At 34.3% G+C, this 21,229-nt stretch overlaps 1 protein-coding gene across 1 annotated transcript in view; it reads right to left on the bottom strand.

Moving 5' to 3' along the window:
* The window catches only part of DPYD (dihydropyrimidine dehydrogenase), a 930,468-nt gene that overhangs the window by 807,346 nt on the left and 101,893 nt on the right, over positions 1-21,229 (bottom strand). The window contains exon 3 of the mRNA XM_005888124.3: positions 9,975-10,057. Coding sequence (XP_005888186.1) covers positions 9,975-10,057 — 83 coding nt within the window. The remainder of the gene's footprint in view (positions 1-9,974; positions 10,058-21,229) is intronic.

The raw sequence follows: 21,229 nt of genomic DNA, 5'->3' as shown, positions 1-21,229 counted from the left end.
ATCAGTCCTTCCAATGAATATTCACAGTTGATTTCCTCTAGGATTGACTGGCTTGGTCTCCTTTTAATATTATCTTCAAATCTTATTCAGATGGACAAAATTACTCTAGTAACCAGATGGTCTTTTACTCCAATTCATTTAGAAATACCAGTTAAAGAAACAGTGTAGCTTGACCATTATGCTTAGCAAGGAGTGTAAAATTAATGTAAATAAAACAATAAGAAACTAAAACAATATCGAAGTACTAGGAGTAACACAACCCTTAGACCAGATGGCAAACAGCCTCAGTACCACTAAATATTAACCAGGAAATTAAATTAAAGTTGTTCTTTTAAACTAATACATCTAGAAGGGAAAAAGTGAAAAATACCTCTTTTTAATGTCTTTGAATCTCTCTTCAGACCTCACTCTTCAATGAAAAGTTTAGATTGCTATCTATATTCCTTCTACCTCTCAAAGTCTATGAGTCTAAAGTAAAGCAATAGCTTTAGAGGATTTTTACCTTTTGACTTAAATGATGTTTAGAATGTATCTCTTAAAATTATTCTCCTAATTTATACAGTTATACTTTCAGTTTTAACTCTGGATACATAAGTATACCTACAATTACTATTACAGACACCAGAAAAAAAGGCAAGAACATAAACTGTGCAACTCAACATCACCATCTAGTGACAGAATTCCTAACACGTGACAAAGCTAAGCAAAAAGGAATAGATTTCAGAGATATAATGCCCTGGTAGTTCATCTCTATAATAATGATCCAAACGTAATAGCTCTCACTGAATATGTTTGTCCAGCAAATAAAATACTAACCCCTAATTGGCAATGTCTGTACTCTAAAATGTAATGTATATTCTCACCATAGAGGTATAGCCATAGATCTCACCAATCTATATTTTTGTGCATTAAGTCATTGTCAGAAAGCTTCATACACTTTTTAACATTTTTTCTTAATGAGCTATATTCTATTTGTACCTTTTCTTTAAGATTTTGACACTCCATTTTCTCAAGTTATTCAACTTCAAATGCTTTCCAATTTCTTATTTCTACTATGCATGCCCACTACTGCCTCAGGAAGTAAAAAGAGGACAAAGAGATATTGTCTTTAAAAAATTCCCACTTTTCCCCTTCATATTTAGAATTTTTTACAGGAGCTAAGACAGGTGTAAAATATTATAGAAACCAAATCATTTTGGATGATAAGAGAGTTGATTGACCAAGATAAGGGAAAAAATGATGAAAAAATTGAGAATTTCACCTCTAAATCAACTATTATCATACTATAGAGATTTCACTTAGAGATGATACATTTTTTCTATCTTTAAAAAATTTTTATGTCATCATTTTTAAAAATCGTGCACAATATTTCCACACAGCCATGGAACTACAATGGACTCACTAAGTTAGGCAAAAAACATCCCTTCTGGTAGTGTTCTACACTCTACGGGCTTCCCAGGTGGACTGTCTCCTGCACTAACTCTCCCGTCAATGCAGGAGACAGAAGATATGAGGGTTCCATCCCTGGGTTGGGAAGATCCCCTGCAGGAGAGCATGGCAACTCGTCCAGTATTCTTTCTTGGAGAATCCCATGGACAGACGAGCCTGGCAGGCTATGGTTCATAGGGTCACAAAGAGTCGGACACAACTGAAGCAACTTACTTAGCACAGTATTCTACATTATAAAACCACACTGAAGTTTTCCAGTCAATTCCATTATGTACAACATGTACTTTCTTTGAAATAAGCACTATCCACCATTAAATGGAAATGATATATACAAACATTACAGTACTTTGTATCTTCATTTTCTAAATGTTTCATAAATGACAAAGCATTCTCTTCTACATTATTATTTTCTTCATATCACTTCTATTTTAATCCAACCTTACAAAAAAGTAAGATTTAATACATGCCTTTATCTAAAATCAAGTTTTGGAGTCTAAAATCTGATTTTGCCACTTATTGTAGTATTTTCATCTTACTTTATTCTTTTAATTTTTCATCTCTTAATTATTTTTCTAAATCATTCATAATATGCTCTGCTTATAGAAAACTCAGAACAGAAAGCTACACACCTGAAAAAAATGTAAGTCCACCACCCAGACACAGTAGCCATTTTACTACGTTTACTCCTATTTTTTCTCTTCATTTTTTTAATATTCAATAAAGATCATGTGCTACATCCAGTTTTGTTTCCTGGCATTTTTCACAAAACATTATAACATGAAGATTCTTCGGTCACTAAAAATCACTCTCCTAAAGATCATTTTAATATCTTTATATATTATATATATATAGATATAGATATAGATATAGATATAACTAAATATGCCACAATTTACCACTATGTATATAATTTATGATATATCATATATATGAATATATTCTAGAAACTTCATTTTCTGCATTTTCTTATTTATTTCCTTAATAGTAGACAATTAGGTTTAGCTAATTGTTTAAATTTGTTAGTTATAGTTTGAGGAATAGTTTCAGATTGCCCATAATTTCTTTTTTAATTTTATTTTATTTTTAACTTTACAATATTGTATTGGTTTTGCCATATATCAACATGAATCCGCCACAGGTATACACAGTTTCTATGTCTTGTGCATAGCATATTTCACAAAGTTAAATTTATGTGAAAGGGGGGATGCTTGTTTCAAGGTTCTTACTGCTTATTGGTATACTCCTTTCCTTCAGTGCACAAGTAATTTCAACTCTTTCTGAGCTCTGAGAATGGGACAATGACTCTTATCACTCCATCTCCAGCACTCAAAATCTCATCTGCACTGAACTGCAGTAATGTCAATAACCAAGAAATTAGTACTTTTAAATGTTAATTTATATTTTGCTTGCCATTACAGTTGATTATTTTAAGGGTTTCTTAATCATACTCTGCCAATTAAGCACTGATCTCCTAAATCTTTTTGAATCTCTTACACACTTGGCAATACAGAACACTGATGTCTTTAAATTTTTGTATTTTTCCATCTACAGAAGCTCTTTCAATGTAATCAAAGCTTGGTTATTTCCCAACTTTTTAGATTATTATTTCTTTTCCCATCCAAACCTCTGAGATAGTCTCTTATATAGTTCATTGGACTTTGGCTATCTCATTTATTTCCTTTAGCTCTTTAATATACATGAAACTTCCTTTAACAGCTAGCTGTGAGGTGAAAATATAAGGTGATTTGTTTTTCTAAACAGCCAAATAACTGGCTCTTGGACCATCTGCTGAGTGATTCCACATGTCCTGGATGATTGGGGTGGTCTAATATAACTACCTCATGCGTTCTTCAAAGAATAGGTAATACACAAAAAAACATCACAAATGTCCATCTTTATCTTAAAACTGACCACCTTACTAAATTCTTTTATGAATTTCTAGAGTGTTTTTGTTGTTAATTCTATAGAGATGTCTACATAACATATAAATCATGCCTTCAGAGAGTAATAGTCACCTTGTCTCCTCCTTATCTTATTTGTTAATTTGGGTTTTATATCCATTATTATGTTCTGGATCTACTTTTACTCTTCATTTTTTGAGAGAGAATGTGTGTGATGTGTAGGTGTGATATGTGTGAACATGGTTTAGCCTTTCCCTAGACTTTCCTTTGTTGATAATTCCATCATTGAGAGAAAGATGAATGTCATGTTAGCAATACAAAAACATTCTTCCAGGACAATGCTGTCCAAACCAGAGCCGCTAACCACATGCAACAATTTGCATTTAAAATAATAAAAATTAAATTAAATTGAATTTTCAGTTACACTAGCCACAGTTCAAATGCTCAGTAACCACACAGGGCCAGTGGTGGTCATAATGAACAGTCGAGGGTATTTTTTAACTGAGGCAGTCTTTTACTCCAGTTAGCAGAAAGTTCTACTGAGTGGCACTGCTCTAGATGTATCCATGAGCCACAGAACATGGGGCAAGAATGCCACCATCCTTTGTGTCTCAGGCACATCACACTATAGGAGAAGGTTATTTAAAATTTTTAAATCTGAAAATACATTTCTCTCTGAAACATTTTCCTAAACCAAGTATTTCATTAGGCATCTGGTTAGACTTGCCTCCTTTCTGATTCAGTGCACTACTGTTGGAAATCAGATGCTTTCCTATGGCTACAAATATCAAAATATTTAACAAATCCCAGTCCTCAATCTCTAGTCTTTTTCCTGAGTGGCAGAGTTGTCTATTCTCTTGCCTACTGCACATGTGCACATGGGTTTGCCACAGCTATCTCAAATTCATCTGAAAAACAAAATCATCTTACTTTATCCTTCTTTTCTCTCTCCCTATCTCAATTAATGTATATCCAAATACTCAAACACATTTGAGTTTAAACATATACAGTTCTACATGTAAAGTATAACTCAATAAAACTGGAAGGGAAAAGAAAACAGGTGAATACAAAATCAAAAAACTTTTTTCGACTTGCCCTTGATAAATGTCCTTATTCTTACTTTTAATCTTTATAAAAAATTCAACAAACAATTTTTAAGTACCTACTATATGCTAATACTATGGTAAGGCTAAGAATAAAAAGGAGGGCAAAATAGCAATTCTCCTACCCTCATGGGCTCTACTATCTAGTAGGATACTCAAGTAAATTAGACTTTATTCTGCAAGCATAGGAAAACTTTAAAAGGCTGTAAACAGAGCAACACTGATTAAACCAAGTTTATGGTTTTTGTGGCTATTAAATCACAAAGTTTCATCAGATCTACCTTCTAAATATTTCTAATTTTCTCAAAGACACTCCCCCTCTGTGAACTGCTGCCCCCTTCTAACCTTTATATTAGTGGTGTCACTGATTGCTCTCTCTCCCCCTCTTCACTGTACCCTCTATTTTGCTGCCAAAACAAGCTTTTAAATTATTTTTTTCCATTCTGAGTATGAGTTAAAACCTAATCTAAAACCTAGACTGTAGCCTCTTATGCTTTTTAAATAGTCGGCGATAGGTCCTTGCGCCCAGGATTCGATCCTCACATCTGGAACCAGGAAGAAGTCTAGGAGAGGTCCTCAAAAATTGCTCAGCTGTGACACTGATGAAAGAACAGGTCCAAGACCGCATGGCAAAGACTGGCCACAGAGAGAATTGGATGAGGTGACAGAGTATTGACTGAGGGCAGAGACCTCACTTGTTTGTTCTGAGCTTATAAGCAGCAGAACCTTAAACAAGGGGCTATTCAATAATACCCGAACACAGCATCTACAAGATGTCAAATGTCACATACAGTCCAGTTTTGCTCCAACATCTCCAGGCTAGACACACTCAGAAGGAGGGTACCATTGTAGGTGCTCAAAGCCCACCAAGGGCTGCTGCAGAAGTAAAGTTAGTGAGAAAAAAAGAATGCTCCACAGCCAAGCTATGCCATACCAATGGGCCACGAGGGAAACTGCCATGGAATTTTGGCTACAGGAAAACAACTCAAGTACTGGGGCTCTGAGTCTTCACATCATTTGATTTTTGTATCTGTCTCCCCAACTAGGCCATTAGTTGCTTGGGGCAGAGACTCTCTAATTTACATCTGTAACCCCATTATCTGGTATATTACTAAAACCCAATAAATGTTAATTAAATAATGAATGATTGACTCTATCCTCACATTGTATTTTCTCATCCTATTCAAATTCTGAAAAGCTGTAAAATGATCTTCATACTTTTTAATCTTGTCACCACCTTTGTTAAAAACCCCAATCTGCTGCTGCTGTGTCTGTGCTGTCGTATCTGACTCTTTGCGACCACATGAACTGTAGTGCACCAGGCTCCTCTGTCCATATGATTTCCCAGGCAAGAACACTGGAGTGGGTTACCATTTCCTCCTCTAAGGGATATTCCCAACCCAGGGATCAGACCCATGTCTCCTGAGTCTCCTGCACTGGCAGGCAGATACTTTACCACTGAGCTACCTGCTGCTGCTGCTGCTGCTGCTGCTGCTTCAGTCGTGTCCGACTCTATGGGACCCCATAGACGGCAGCCCACCAGGCTCCCCCGTCCCTGGGATTCTCCAGGCAAGAACACTGGAGTGGGTTGCCATTTCCTTCTCCAATGCATGAAAGTGAAAAGTGAAAGGGAAGTCGCTCAGTCGTGTCCGACTCTTCATGACCCTATGGACTGCAGCCTACCAGGCTCCTTCATCCATGGGATTTTCCAGGCAAGAGTACAGGAGTGGGTTGCCATTGCCTCCTCCTCAGTTCAGTTCAGTTCAGTCACTCAGTTGTGTCCAACTCTTTGCAAACCCATGAATCTCAGCACACCAGGCCTCCCTGTCCCTCACCAACTCCCAGAGTTTACCCAAACTCATGTCCATCGAGTCGGTGATACCATCCAGCCATCTCATCTTCTGTCATCCCCTTGTCCTCCTGCCCCCTATCCCTCCCAACATCAGGGTCTTTTCCAATGAGTCAACTCTTCACATCAGGTGGCCAAAGTACTGGAGTTTCAGCTTCAGCATCAGTCCTTCCAATGAACACCCAGGACTGATCTCTTTTAGGATGGACTGGTTGGATCTAAGAAGCCCCCAAACCACAATTTTGCCCTTAAGTAATTTAAACCATCTATCCTGGCAAGCTGCGGTCTTGGAGAAGACTCTTGACAGTCCCTTGGACTGCAAAGAGATCCAACCAGTCCATTCTAAAGGATATCAGTCCTGAGTGTTCTTTGGAAGGAATGATGCTAAAGCTGAAGCTCTAGTACTTTGGCCACCTCATGCAAAGAGTTGACTCATTGGAAAAGACTCTGATGCTGGGAGGGATTGTGGGCAGAAGGGGACAACAGAGGATGGCATCACCGACTCGATGGACATGAGTTTGAGTAAACTCTGGGAGTTGGTGATGGACAGGGAGGCCTGGTGTGCTGCTCTTCATGGGGTCGCGGAGAGTCAGACACGACTGAACGACTGAACTGAACTGAACTGATCCTGGAAAGCTAGACTCTATGTTACTGACTGCTAAAGTGAAAGTGAAGTCACTCAGCCCTGTCTGACTCTTTGGGGCCCCATGGACTGTAGCCTACCAGGCTCTTCTGTCCATGGGATTTTCCAGCCAAGAGTACTGGAGTGGGCTGCCATTTCCTTCTCCAGGGGATCTTCCCAACCCAGGTATAGAACCCTGGTCTCCTGCATTGCAGACAGATGCTTTACCGTCTGAGCCACCAGGGAAGCCTGACTTCCAGGATATGGTAACAAACACATTTTCAACCAGAGTCCTGAGGCCAACCCCTGAGGTAACTGAAATTTTTGCCAAATTATTCATACTTGTTTCCCAGAGCCCCCTGCCCCCGACTCATACTCTGAGATTCTAAATCGTTCCCATCAATCCTGCCAAACTTGTAAATGCTTTATTTATATCCAAGGATTCTTGGCATATAAGGAGAGACATTACAGACCAAATACTGCTGCCTATATGAGTTTTGCAGGAAAACATATTCAAAAAAGCTCAAAAAAAATTTGCTTTACATCAGACCACTTTACCGTTCTTGAAATACATCTTGCACCTGCAGCTCAGTGCCTCTGCTCAATACTTTTCCCTCTAGCTACAAACTTGGCCATCTTCAAGGCCTAGATCAAGTTTCTTACATTTTCCATGGTTTTGTTTGATTTGACACCCTTCATGTAAGACAAAAAGTGATCACAGATGAGAGAACAATTAATTTTTTGCCCCTGGATGCATTCTCCTCATATTCTATTTGTCATATAACATTATAACTTTTTGTTTAGAGGCTTCCAGAATCCTCCCATATAAAGAATAAGCTCCTGCTGGATTTTCTAAAGGCAAAACCCAAAAATTTTTTGAAAAGTGCTAGCTCCACAGTATGCTATATTATTGAATGTTTTTGGTAACTAGATTATTTAATTTTGCTTAGCAAATCTAAACATTATGAGTGTGAGTGTATGTGTGTGTAAAATATGCTGCCTATGTAAATAAAGTACATTACACAGCCATATATTAAATACTGATTCACCCAGACTATTGCTTTATCTCATAGCATGGGTGGTTGAGAGGTTACTCCAATCAGGTAATACTTGTTTTTCTCATTAGTTCATCTCTACTTTTTAAAAAGCAGAATATCCTGGTATTTCCTAAAATGACAAGTATTACAAAATTTGGCAGAATTTAATCATCTCTTCAAATGCAGTTCTCCCATACTTCATTCTGGTTTTTTTTTCCTTGATGACAAATTTTCTGTACTAATTACATGTCCTTTCCTTGTTCATCGTATTTCCCTCACTCACATCCATTTTTCATTCACAATGCCCATTTGCAATTTTTTCTATGTTTTTGGCCTTTTATTCAAAGCTTCAGAATTGGCATTCTCTTTGTCTTCCAGTGGGTCTGTGTGCTTACTTCAAACCGAACAGAAATAAAAACACATAGAGTAACTGTAATGTTCTAAATAAATACTGATGTTATGCTTATTATATTCAAAGTTATTATAATAAATATTTATAAAAATGATGCTTTCAATGTATACCTGAGGTAGTTTTATATAGAGGATAAAGAATATATTGAAAAACAGCAGTTCAGTCACAACTCCTGCCTTGGCCTTTTCCACATGTATTTTACTCTTTATTTTTAAATTACTATTTTCAATAACTTTAACTTTCTTAGAATGTCCAACTACATTCTATATACATACAAATTCTCTATTGTGAACTCAGTTTTATTTTTCCCCCTTTTTTATTAGTAAAGACATTAACAATAAACTAGGCTCACTTGCTCCAGCTGGTAATTTCTCAGTACTAGTAATATATTATTCCTCTTTTTGTGACATCATAATCATCTATATAGAAGTACCATGTATCTTTGTGTAGAAGCTACTGTTTCCATTAAATTTAATTACCTCCCCCTGTGGTTTTAAATAGAAGTGGCTTCAAAATGAGGGCAGCTTCTATTAAATTTAATTACTTTCCCCTGCTGCTTGCGTGGTAAAAGAGAGGTCACTAAATGAGAGCAGCTTCTAGACTAAAGTATATGGTAACTGTGTGCCAGCAATAACAAAATTGTACCCAAACTACCATTCTAGGGAGTTTCATAGGTTTTATCCTTTCTGCTATTTAAAATACTTTCTTTTGCCTTGAGTTAAGCCCCTAATATAATGAGCAATGATAGGAGGAGATATATTTTAAAAACCAATTTTAGTTTCACAGGCTAATTCAAGGTAAATATACTATTTCTATACAAATATATAGAAATCTTTCAGTGGAAATTATTCCACTCCAAGATTCAAGCTCAGAACTTTTAAGATTAACATCATTTGCTATCGTTTCTCCAGCTGTAAGGATGCTAAGTTTTATTCTTCACACATTTTCAATGTCTAGTAAAAGCCTTCATTGATTCTGATCAGATGGATTTGAAGACTGCTTCCTAAAAGTTATTAAAAAGGTATTAAGTTTGGGGAGATTTCAGAAAAACATTCAGAAATAGGAATGTTAAAAAGAAAAAAAAATCAGGTTCATTACAGACTGTTGTATTTGAAAAAAGTTAATCTGTATGCTTTATAACAGTATAAAATTGTACATTGGTTTAAAAATACTATGGTATAATCCTATAAAATCTAATAGAATATGAAATTTTAAATATCTCTTTTTTAATTAAATATTAATTAGGAGAAAATTCTACTCAGTTAAAACACCATTGTACTATTTATTTTTTATACAAGCAGAATGCAGATGAACAATATTCCAATTCAATCACACAGTTTAGTATAAATATAAAACAAGACACCCCTTAAGCATTTTAAGTAACAAATTAAACATTTACATTTTTTACTGTGCACTGAGGCTTAACATTTATGCTGCTTCAAAACCAAAGTAGAGCCTCAAGGGAAGTCTCTCCACTGACAAATTAATACCTTAGAGAACAGAGCTGAATGGTGGCAATGAACTCATTTGTTCCCCCAATAATGAAGAATGACTTTTTCTTTACCACATCTGTGACTGTTGCTATGGTGACTCAGACTTACCTCATTGCTTCTCGGAGAGCTCCTCGCTCACCAAGAGTCGTGTGCTTGATGTCATCAAAATTATTCTCCAGCTTCTCGCAATTCTGTAACATATTAGAAAAATGCATTAGTCCTCTAACATCCAGAGATAAAATTATATCTATGCAATTATGTAAACATATAATTGATTATATTGATTATGGACTCAAAAAATATGTACACCACTTTAATTGGGTAGGATTCATTAAAATTGACAGTGTGAATTCAACAGTAACAAAATAAAAACATCTTATGATACAGCTGTCACAGAATTCATCTTATCAATTTTTGAGAACTGGCTAAATAGGAGAAATGAATATTACATAAAAGTAGTACAACTTCTAGAGTTTTGAAGTTAAAAAATTAGTTCTCTAAAATAATCTAAGTATATCAAAACCAACTGTAATTTAAAAGAAAGCCAATAAAGTTTGAAATCATATTAAACTGGATATGATAAATACTCAGTTCTAAAAATATTAGTATTTACTGAAAACAGAAAGATAAAGCCCAAGCATAATATAATAATAAAGTTCAAACATTTTGAAATCAAAAAATTTTAAATTGATCTTTAAATAACACAAATACAAACTATTCACAAATATACATATGTACATATATTTGAAAATAAGTCCAATCATTAAAATCAAGTGACACAGTATCAAGCTCTTAGCAATACTGACTGAATTTTTAACAGATTTTTAAAAATTTTAATAATATTTTTATATGTAAAAGTAACTTAATCTCACATGATCCTAATAAGCTATGAGAACATAACGTACAAGATTAAATTTTAGCCTAAAAAGTGCATCCATATGAATCTTTGGCACATTATATTTCATATATAATTTAGTAGTACTTAGGTAATAAAATAATTGGACTTAATTAACATTTTAGTTAATTTAAGAAAGAAAAACTAATATAGTTTTAAACATTAGTGTGTTCTATTTAAATTGTAAATAAATATGCTGGATTTTACAAGAACACAGAATTTAGATTAACAATATTCAGTGTGTAAGTATTCATTGATTTAAAACCCATTTATATATATATATATATCAATATGATCGTGCTTTTGATTTTTTTAGATTGGCCAAATTAAGGAAAACATTCATTTTAACACAGAGGCATGTTTTATAATGAAAATCTTGAAAAATCACAAAATTGTACCTAAAATAACTTGAACTGTGAATAAAAGTCCTTTTATGGATATGTAAGTTGCAAATATCTCCTGCTCTGTGCCTTCTCTTTTCACTTTTTAATAGTATCTTTTCCTAAAGAGAATTTCTTATTTTTAAAGAGGCCCAATTTCTTCTTAGATACATATGCCATTTAAAAGTAGACATTTAATTTTCAAATACATGGGTTTTTAAAATATCTTTGATATTAATTTCTCATTTAAATGCTTTCTTTTCTGCAATCATGCTCTGTGTTTTTTCAGTCTTCACACTTTATTGAGGCTTTCAATGGCTAAGCCAAAGATCTCTCTTGGTAAATGTCACACTGTACTTGAAAGTATGTGGGTTATTTCCAAATATCTTTTGTATTGATTTCTAACATAATTCCCTGGTGATAAGGGAACAGACTATGTGTGATTTCAATACCTTCATACTATGAAATTTTTGCACCTTGTCCTTCTTTTATGTCCCTGAATATGTTCCAGCATCTATATTTAATCTATGGGAACTTTAATAGAATTTGTATCCTACTGTTGTGTTAAAATTATATAAATCTTAATGATCTCGAATTGGTTCATGGTGCTTTTTAAGTCTACTATATCCTTTGATGGAGAAGGAAATGGCAACCCACTCCAGTATTCTTGCCTGGAAAATCCCATGGACAGAGAAGCCTGGCAGGCTATAGGCCATGGGGTCGCAAGAGTCGGACACAACTGAGCAACTAAACCACCACATATCCTTTTACTTTTCTGTATATTGATTCTATTAATTTTTGAGAGTTTTATATTGAAACTCCAATTAAAAATCTTAATTTATCTACTTTAAAAATTAGTTGTCATATATAGTTGAACTATATGTAATTTTGTTCTGTATTTTCCAAACCTCCTGTAAATGTGTTATCATACATTCATAATTTTAAAAAGGCCCAATTTATTATCACTTAGGTTTATGATTAGTGCTATTTTTGTCCTATTTAAGAAATCTTTGATTTTCCTCAAGGTTATAAATATGTTTTCTTATATTTTTTCCACAGAGCTCTATTATTTTCATTTTACATTTAGATGAATAGTTCATCTGGAATTGATACTTATATACAGTACATAACAAAATCACACCATATAGGTCAGTGATTAGATCAGTGCTATTGATTGAAAAGACCATCATTTCCCCCACTTTAATTCATCTTTCCCATGAAGTAAGATACAGTATACATGGGATCTGTTTCTGGAGTCCATAATGGTCAACTGTTTAATTTGCTATTCTTGTGCCAGTATCACACTGCTTTAATTACTTATATCTATAATAAATAAAGAATGCCTTCATGTACGTATGAAAAAAACAGATAATTCAATGTAAAATGGGCAAAAGATTTACATAGACTCTATATACCAGAGACCCTATATATATAGACACTATATCACAAATAACTAATCTTTTTTAAAAATCCTCAACAGTATTAGTTATGAGAAAGATGAAATTTTAAAAATGAGATATCACACACATTTTAGAAGTGTCTAAAATGAAAAAGATAGATGATACAAAAGTGCTTTTGTAGTTTCAAAACTAAACTGCAAATTGTTACAACCACTTTATAAAGCTTTTTGGTTGCATTTTCAAAAGCTGAACATTCATGTCTGGGAATACACCCAGAACAAATATATATTATAATATGTTCACCTAAAGTCATATATGAGAATGTTAATTGTAGCACTACCAAATTTCCCAAAACTGTAAAAAAAAAAAGTCAAACGTACATAAATATGGGACATACAAATCAAATGTGCTATATTAACACAATGGAAAATACACAGCAATGAGAATGAACAAGCTATGACTATGTGGAGTAACATGGATGTATTTCACAAGCATTAAATTAAATGATATACAAAAGAGCATACAGGAAAATTATTCCACTTACATGAAGTTCAAAAATAAACAAAGCTATAGTGAATATTCCAAAAATAAGAAAATAATTCCATTTATAAGAACATAAAAAGAATAAAATATTTCTGAATGTTTAACAACAACAACAAAAAAGCCTAAGACTTGGGTACTGAGTACAAACATCATGAAAAAATTAAAGGCCAAAATCAATGGAAAGACATCCTATGTTCATGGAGTAGAAGACTTACTATTGTTAAGGTGTACTACCCCCTAAATCACTCCTATCAAATCCTAGCAATTCCTATCAAAATCCCTGCTGACTTTTTTTTTGCAGACTTTAATAAGCTGATCCTAAAATTCCTATCAGAATATTAAGAACATAGAATAGATAAAATCTTCCTAAAAACAGAAGAGCAAAGTTGAAGGACTAATACTTTCTAATTTCAAAAATCACTATAAATCTACAATAATCAAGACATATATCCATACACACACACACACACACACACACATACACACAAATGTTCATGCTAGCATTACTCACAACAGAAGACAAAAAGTAAAAAACTGCAAGTCAATAGAATGATAAATGGATAAAAAATATGGTATGCCAATATAATGATATTTCTATTCAGATGTAAAGTTCTGGTACATGATGACCTTTAATAACATTATGCTAAGTGAAAAGGCCAGACATAAAAGGCCACATTGCATCAATTCATTTATATAAAATGTCAGTACAGGAATATCCATAGAGACAGAAAGGAGATTAGTGGTTGCCAGTGGCTGCTGAGAGGGAAGGAATTTCTGCTAATGGTAACGAGGTTTCTTTTTGGCGACGTGAAAGTTCTGATATCAGTGACAATCAGTGAGCAACACTTTGAATATACTAAAAACCACCCATTTATATACACTTTAAGAGTGAACCTTATGGTATGTGCATACATCAGTAAAGCTGTTATTTTAAAAATAGGCAAGACTAATCAGTTGGAAAGCAGTGTATAGTGACTACAAGAGGCAGAAGAGTCTTCTAGGGCACTTCATTTTGTGAAAATTCATGGACCTGAATACCTAGGATCTGTTTACTTTTCCAAATGTGATACTGCAATAAGACACTTTTAAAAGATAGTTTGAAATCTGGTGAAGGAATCACAATGCAACAGGATTATCACTACTGTTTTAAAAAAAAGGCAGATAAGAAGTTCAAAGTATCTGACATAGTAAATGTTAGCTATCAGCTAATAATAGTGAAATAACATTTTATTATTTACTAAAATTCTGTAATAAAGATCAAATTTCTGTAACTTACCCTGATAAACTTTTGATACCTCCCTAACTAAATTACAGACTTTTTCTCTATACAGTGATAGTCTTAAAGAATGACACTTATTTGACTATAATTGCAAAGATAAATAACATAATTATTGAATTAGCTTGGCTTTGAAGAACACTCCCAGTACTTCTGAGATAAAATATATAGTCTAGGTCTCTAAATTAGAAACCAGACTTTTCCAGTCTTTTGCCTAATACTGGATATCAGGGCAGAAAAGCAAGAGGGCGTGTAGAGTTCAAACTGTACAGATTATAGTGCCATTTCAAATATTCTATGGGAACAATAATATTTTTAAGGAGTTTTACATTTATAGGTGTGGTCAACGCAGGATTTTTATGACAGTGAAATATTGGGGAGGATTCTAAATTTTCAATAATGAAAAAATGGTTAAATAGAGCACTTTAAATTTAAAGGATATTATGCATTAATTATAAATGCTGTTTAGGTGGACATAGTCAATGTGTGATATTGAGTACCTTTTTTAAAAAGACACTATTGAATTGAACATGTTGTATGACACAATCACAATTATGGACAACAAACAAGCAAAGCCAAAAAAGACTAGCAATGCAAGAATAACTCAGATTATCTCAAAATGTTAAATAAAAAAGGACATCTTTTTTACTTATAGTTTTCAATATTTCCCAAGGTTTTTGTTATATGTTTACATTTTTTTTACTTCAAGATAAAAAAAATCAAGAGATTTTTTTAAAGTTTTTGAAGTATTTGTATATTCTATATTGAATGTGCTTTGTAAAATAGAATGCAACAAAATAATAGATAGCAACAAAAGAAATTTAAGACAGAAATATACTTTTCCAACATTTGTTTTTTATATTAAATATGACCTTGACAAAATAAGATTTCTGCCTCCTCTATTTGCCAATGAGTTCACGAAAGTTCTACTATTTCAAATTGTCCAAAAAAAAGCTTCCAATAAGTTTTATTTTTTAAATCTTGCACTCACAAAAGAGGTATAAGGATGTACACAAAGCAGTAAAAGAAAATAAAGTCATGTAATAAAATCAGTTACATATATTTTCTATATTTAACCTACTGTGTACAACTGCTACTCAAATAATACCACTTGAATGCTACTTAAGTGAATGCATAAAAAGACCCAAACATAATTACTAGTGATATAATATTTGCAGTGTACTTTTTGAAGTTTCATATATTCAGACTTAATAACAGATAACTAGTATCTATTCACGGAGAAGGCAATGGCACCCCACTCTAGTACTCTTGCCTGGGAAATCCCATGGACGGACGAGCCTGGTAGGCTGCAGTCCATGGGGTTGCTAAGAGCTGGACATGACTGAGCGACTTCACTTTCACTTTTTACTTTCCTGCATTGGAGAAGGAAATGGCAACCCACTCCCGTGTTCTTGCCTGGAGAATCCCAGGGACGGGGGAGCCTGGTGGGCTGCCGTCTCTGGGGTCGCACAGAGTTGGACACAACTGAAGCGACTTAGCAGTAGCAGTATCTATTCATGATTCTAAACAGACTTCATGATACAACTTTTAGAGTTGCATAATATTCCACTGCATCCATGTGCTATTACTTATTTAGCTAATTCCTTTTCGGTTTGATTTGTTTCTTTCTAATGCTATTACAAACATAAAACAGGAATAGATGGATGAAAATGAAATACAAGCTTAAAAGTATTAAGAAAAACATAAATATTCATTAACTTGGATTATTCATTCCAAATAATTTCCCATCCAACTCAAACTGTTTTCATGTTAAATATATTCAAAATGTATGACTATGGTAAAGTTAATACTCAAACTCAGGATGACTGATTCTAAATCTCATTCTTGTTGTTTCCCAGTTCAACCACTGATGGAAAGCAATGTATGTTTTCTTGGTGGTCATATGATTATACTTATTTTTTGCTAGGTTTTCCATAATCCCAACGCCATCAATTTAAATGAATCACTGCTAAGAGTCTCACATTTAAATCTTAAATTGAAAAAGGTTTCATAATCTCTTTCAATCAAACTTTACCAACTCAATATGGAAAACTGCATCCGTTGCTTCCCCACAGGTGGCTTATAAATCAGATGTGGAAATAGACACTTCTATTTAATTGTTATGGGCATATTTTTAATAAACCACCTACTTTGGATATATATATACATAAACACACACACATACATACAAATATGTTTGCTAAATGGAGTCATTTAACAGAAATAAATCTGTACTTTAACAAGGTATTTTTGTTTTGCATGGTTGGTTTTCAAGACTATCTTAGAAACTTTGATTTCACCAACAGGGATTAATGAAATCAAATAAAATTATATCTGAATCCTTTTATTTAAAAATAATTGTCTTCAGTTAGGTTACCGTCTTTAAGACACGCTATTTATAGGACATCTGAGATTTACTCATTAAATCTAGTGGAAAAGCTAGAAAGTCTCACTACTGTAATTAAGAGAGAATTTTAAGATTTCAATATAGCCGTTTAAAGTAACTCCCTAGACCAGAGCAATAACGTCCAGGGCAAAACAAGTCATAGATAACAAATATTTTAAGGCAGCCTGCTACAACCATGTGACACAGCAGCTTAGAATCAAAAGCAAACACAGACATAGTTCACAAAAATCTCTTGCCACCTCAATATCCATTTCTCAGTCCCTTGGGAAAAACTGTACAATAAAATGTCAAAAATAAAAATAAAAAATAAGCTCTTATCATTTCTCATAATTTATAAGTCATTCCCAAACAGTAAATGTTAATCTGATCAATTTTTGGAAAAGGTCAATTCACAGTAAGATCTATGTATAGACAACTATTCAAAAACAGAATTCTTGCGGAAATTTTACTTTTTCAGATTTATATTTTTAAAAATTATATAGATGGCTTCAGAATCTCCAATGAGTCTAGATGTTAGTACAAAAAAAAGTCTTTGTCTCCTTTCTATGTGGTAAGTTGAGAGCATGAAGAAAAAATACTGTTTTGTCTGTTTTTCTTTTGCACCTGACATCCCTCATCACCTTCCTCCTCTTTGCAACCTTCACTGTAATTTTAAACTTTATTTTGGCCACCACTGCTGCAGAGAAACAAGTTTATGAAGGACATTTTAAAAGAAATTAATAAAATCACTAGATTTTGAGATCTTAAAGGCCTATTCCTAGCATAAACAATACAGTGGAAAAAGTACTTGACTGTTTAGTTTTTCCAGCCACAGAGATAGGAGATAACACTCTGCTGAAGACAGAGAGAGAAAATTGGACACAAAAGCCTAAAGTAGCACCACTGAGCTCACTGTGGCTCCAGGAATTGAGGACAGCCAAAGAACTCAGAGTTGACTGAGAGAGAAAGTGTTCCACAGCATCTGAAGGTATTTCTTCACTTTAATGATGAGAAGCCTCAAATTTAATGATTTTATCTGGAAGTGGCTAAAATGACATATTTTGCCATGAAGTGCAATGAGAACCCAAAGTGAGTGACAAATACCAGAAATGCAAAGAATGCACTGTTTCACAGTCCCTGAGTCTGTCCAAAGCTTATTGTGCCCAATAGAAAAAAAAAAAAAAAAAGAGAAACAAATGAATGCTGTAAACATTTAAACAGTCTAGTTGTTTCTTTCACCAAAAGTACCTCTAAGTCCTGAGGAAATCAAATCTAAGGTTTGTTTTTTGTTTTTGTTTTTTTTTTCAAGAACAACATATGAAAGTACAAAAGAAGAGATACAAGGGTTAAATCTAATTTAAACAAATGTCAGTCTTTTTCCAGAATCAAGTTAATATCTCAAGAAACTAACATCTTTATATATTCATCCTCTCCATAAGTAAATTAAGTATCAGAGCCATTAGATGAGGGGTAAAAACATTCACTATCATGTCCACTATCAGTAACATTTTCATAAAATTAGGGATAACTGTAAGTAAAATGGAGCCAACATCCTCCTATCAAAATCTAGTCTCAGCCCAGTGAACACAAGTATGTACCTGAGAAAAATCACAAACTTATTTTTAAGTAACAAATAATATGTTGTTTACTCCAGGATAAAATCCTGTAACTCAGATCAGGACTTAAACCCCATAGTCTTTTAAATGAGATCACACACTTGGTCTCAAGATTTAATAAAACTCAGGTTCTTAATATCTCATTGCTGAAAGAATTCAGTGAAAGACAATGTGATAGGTAAGAAGCAGATTTATTTAGAGAAAAATACACTCCACAGACAGTGTGGGCAATCTCAGAAGGCGAGAGGCCCCCCAAATATAGCATGGTTAGTTCTTATAGGCTTAATAATTTCATTAGCTAATGAGTGGGAGGATTATTCCAACCACTTTGAAGAAAGGGCAGGGATTTGCCAGAACTGAGCCTCTGCCCACTTTCTGACCTTTTTTGGCTGGTCTCAGAACAGTCATGGCATTGACAGATGTGTCATTTAGCATGCGAATGTATTACAATGAGCATATAATGAGGCTCAAGCTACACTGGAAGCCAAATCTCCACCATCTCGAACCTAGTTGGCTTTAACCAGTTTTTGTCATGTCCTATGGCTATGTCCGGAGAAGGCAATGGCACCCCACTCCAGTACTCTTGCCTGGAAAATCCCATGGACTGAGGAGCCTGCTGGGCTGCAGTCCATGGGGTCGCTAAGAGTCGGACACAACTGAGTGACTTCACTTTCACTCTTCACTTTCATGCATTGGAGAAGGAAATGGCAACCCACTCCAGTGTTCTTGCCTTGAGAATCCCAGGGACAGGGGAGCCTGATGGGCTGCCGTCTATGTGGTCGCGCAGAGTCGGACACAACTGAAGCGACTTAGTAGCATGGCTATGTCATTCTTTTAAATGTTGTACCCTGCCCGCTTCCGTCCTGTTTCAAGGGAATTTTATATATAAGTGTAGACTCAGACAGTAAAGCATCTGTCTACAATATGGGAGACCCGGGTTCAAGCCCTGGGTTGGGAAGATCCCCTGGAAAAGGAAATGGCAATCCACTCCAGTATTATTGCCTGGAAAATCCCATGGACAGAGGAGCCTGGTAGGCTACAGTCTATGGGGTCACAAAGAGTCAGACACGACTGAGCGACTTCACTTACCCCAGAACACAATTTCAGGCATAAGGGACTTCCCAGGATGTAAAAACTTTGAAACAGTACCTTTCCCATGGTTGATGACTGATATTTCCTATTTTTCAAGGACCTCATAATTTCCTTTGACCAAGACAATTGCATAAGAAAGCTGCAACCATCACAGCAGAGGCAGGATGGACCATCAATTTTGTAGGAAATAAGGAAGGGAAAGGCAAAAGTATATTAAAAGGAAAAGAGGACACACAGAGAAAATGAACAAACTATTCTTCAGATTAGAAAGTACAAGAACAAGAAAAACCAGTGATTAGTAATAAAACATTGGGACAAAAAAACAGGCCTATTAGCCTAAACACCATTGGGCAAGTAAGTGGGAACACAGGAAAATGGAAGGACATGAAAGTATTGAATTTAGTGCTGACCAGACATCCCATTTGCTACAGTAGGCAAAGGTTATCTCTACTTAATTAGTAGGAAACTGGAAATCCATACCATCAACCAGGGTAAATGTTACAGTTTTTTGGCATATAAAGATGTATTATAGTAAAATAGCTAACATGAAGGGCTTGCTCTGTGTTATACACTTTTCTAGGAACTTTACCCTTTTAATCTGCACAAAAATCATTGAGCTGTATACTTTACAAATGAGGGAAAAGGTATAGGGAAATTAAGATAACTTGCCTAAGGTCATATAGCTAGTAAGTGATAAAACAGGGATTTGAACCCAGGGAGTCTATCCTCAAAGCTAGACTCAAATCCCTCAGACTGCTTCAAAAGAGTAAACTGAATAAAGTGAATATAATAAAGTTCTGAATAGGTCCTCCTCTAGTTTTCCATTGTTAAATTTAGATGCTGCACAGGATAGATAACAGTTTACTAGTTAAGCGGGGCGATAAGTCCATACACAATACTGACTGACTTCTTTCTAGATGTGCTATACTTTATAATGTAGGAAAAAAAGAGGAATCCAATATACACGTTTAGACCAAATTAATATCCATAAATATTGTGCATGCAACAGTCTGTATTTGGGTCTGTGACACCACTGTGACAAATATAATGAGCAATTAAATTCCCAAGTGCTCAGATTTTGGCAGCAATTAAAGTGGAAACTAGAAACTAAGCATCAAAAAGAACTGGTTCTGGTGGCCTCCTGCCAAATGAATCCCCACGGGTTGAGAGAAGGTCTAAAGTTTCAATTGTGATAAATTTTACAGTGTTTTATATCTCATCTGTTTTAAGGATTGTATAAAATATAACAAAACAAATGAGCAGAATATCAACAGCAACCTTGGGGCAAAGTAATATACAAGAATACCTCTCAATGCTGACAAATGTAAACAAGATCATTGAATTATCTTTACTTAAACTAAACCAAGCAATAATAAATTCAACCAAATATCTACTAAATCACATGCTGGATAGGACAGAAAAGAAGCAAAAAAGTTAGCAAATTACATTATTAAATAAAATAATTGATGGTATTACCATATAATTTAGTTTTTATAAGGACTACATTTCCTTTATGAAATAATCACAATAACCAGAACTAAATAAATTGGATCTAAAATGTATATATTAACCTAAATTTTTTTAATTAGTTAATTAATTTTAATAAATGAGGAAACAGTTGTATATTGTTAAGGTCACAGAGAGTTAATGGCACAGCTACTAGAACTTTAGTGTCATACTTACTAAATAACAAAAGCTGAAATTAATTAAATTTCAATTTAAAAAAAAGAAATTTGAAAATCTACTATTTTTTTAGGCATCATACTAAGCATCAG

Source organism: Bos mutus, chromosome 3 (assembly GCF_027580195.1).
Source record: "Bos mutus isolate GX-2022 chromosome 3, NWIPB_WYAK_1.1, whole genome shotgun sequence".
Classification (NCBI taxonomy): Eukaryota; Metazoa; Chordata; class Mammalia; order Artiodactyla; family Bovidae; genus Bos; species Bos mutus.
The sequence above is the reverse complement of the archived record's forward strand: the minus strand, read 5'-3'. Positions and strand labels throughout refer to the sequence as shown.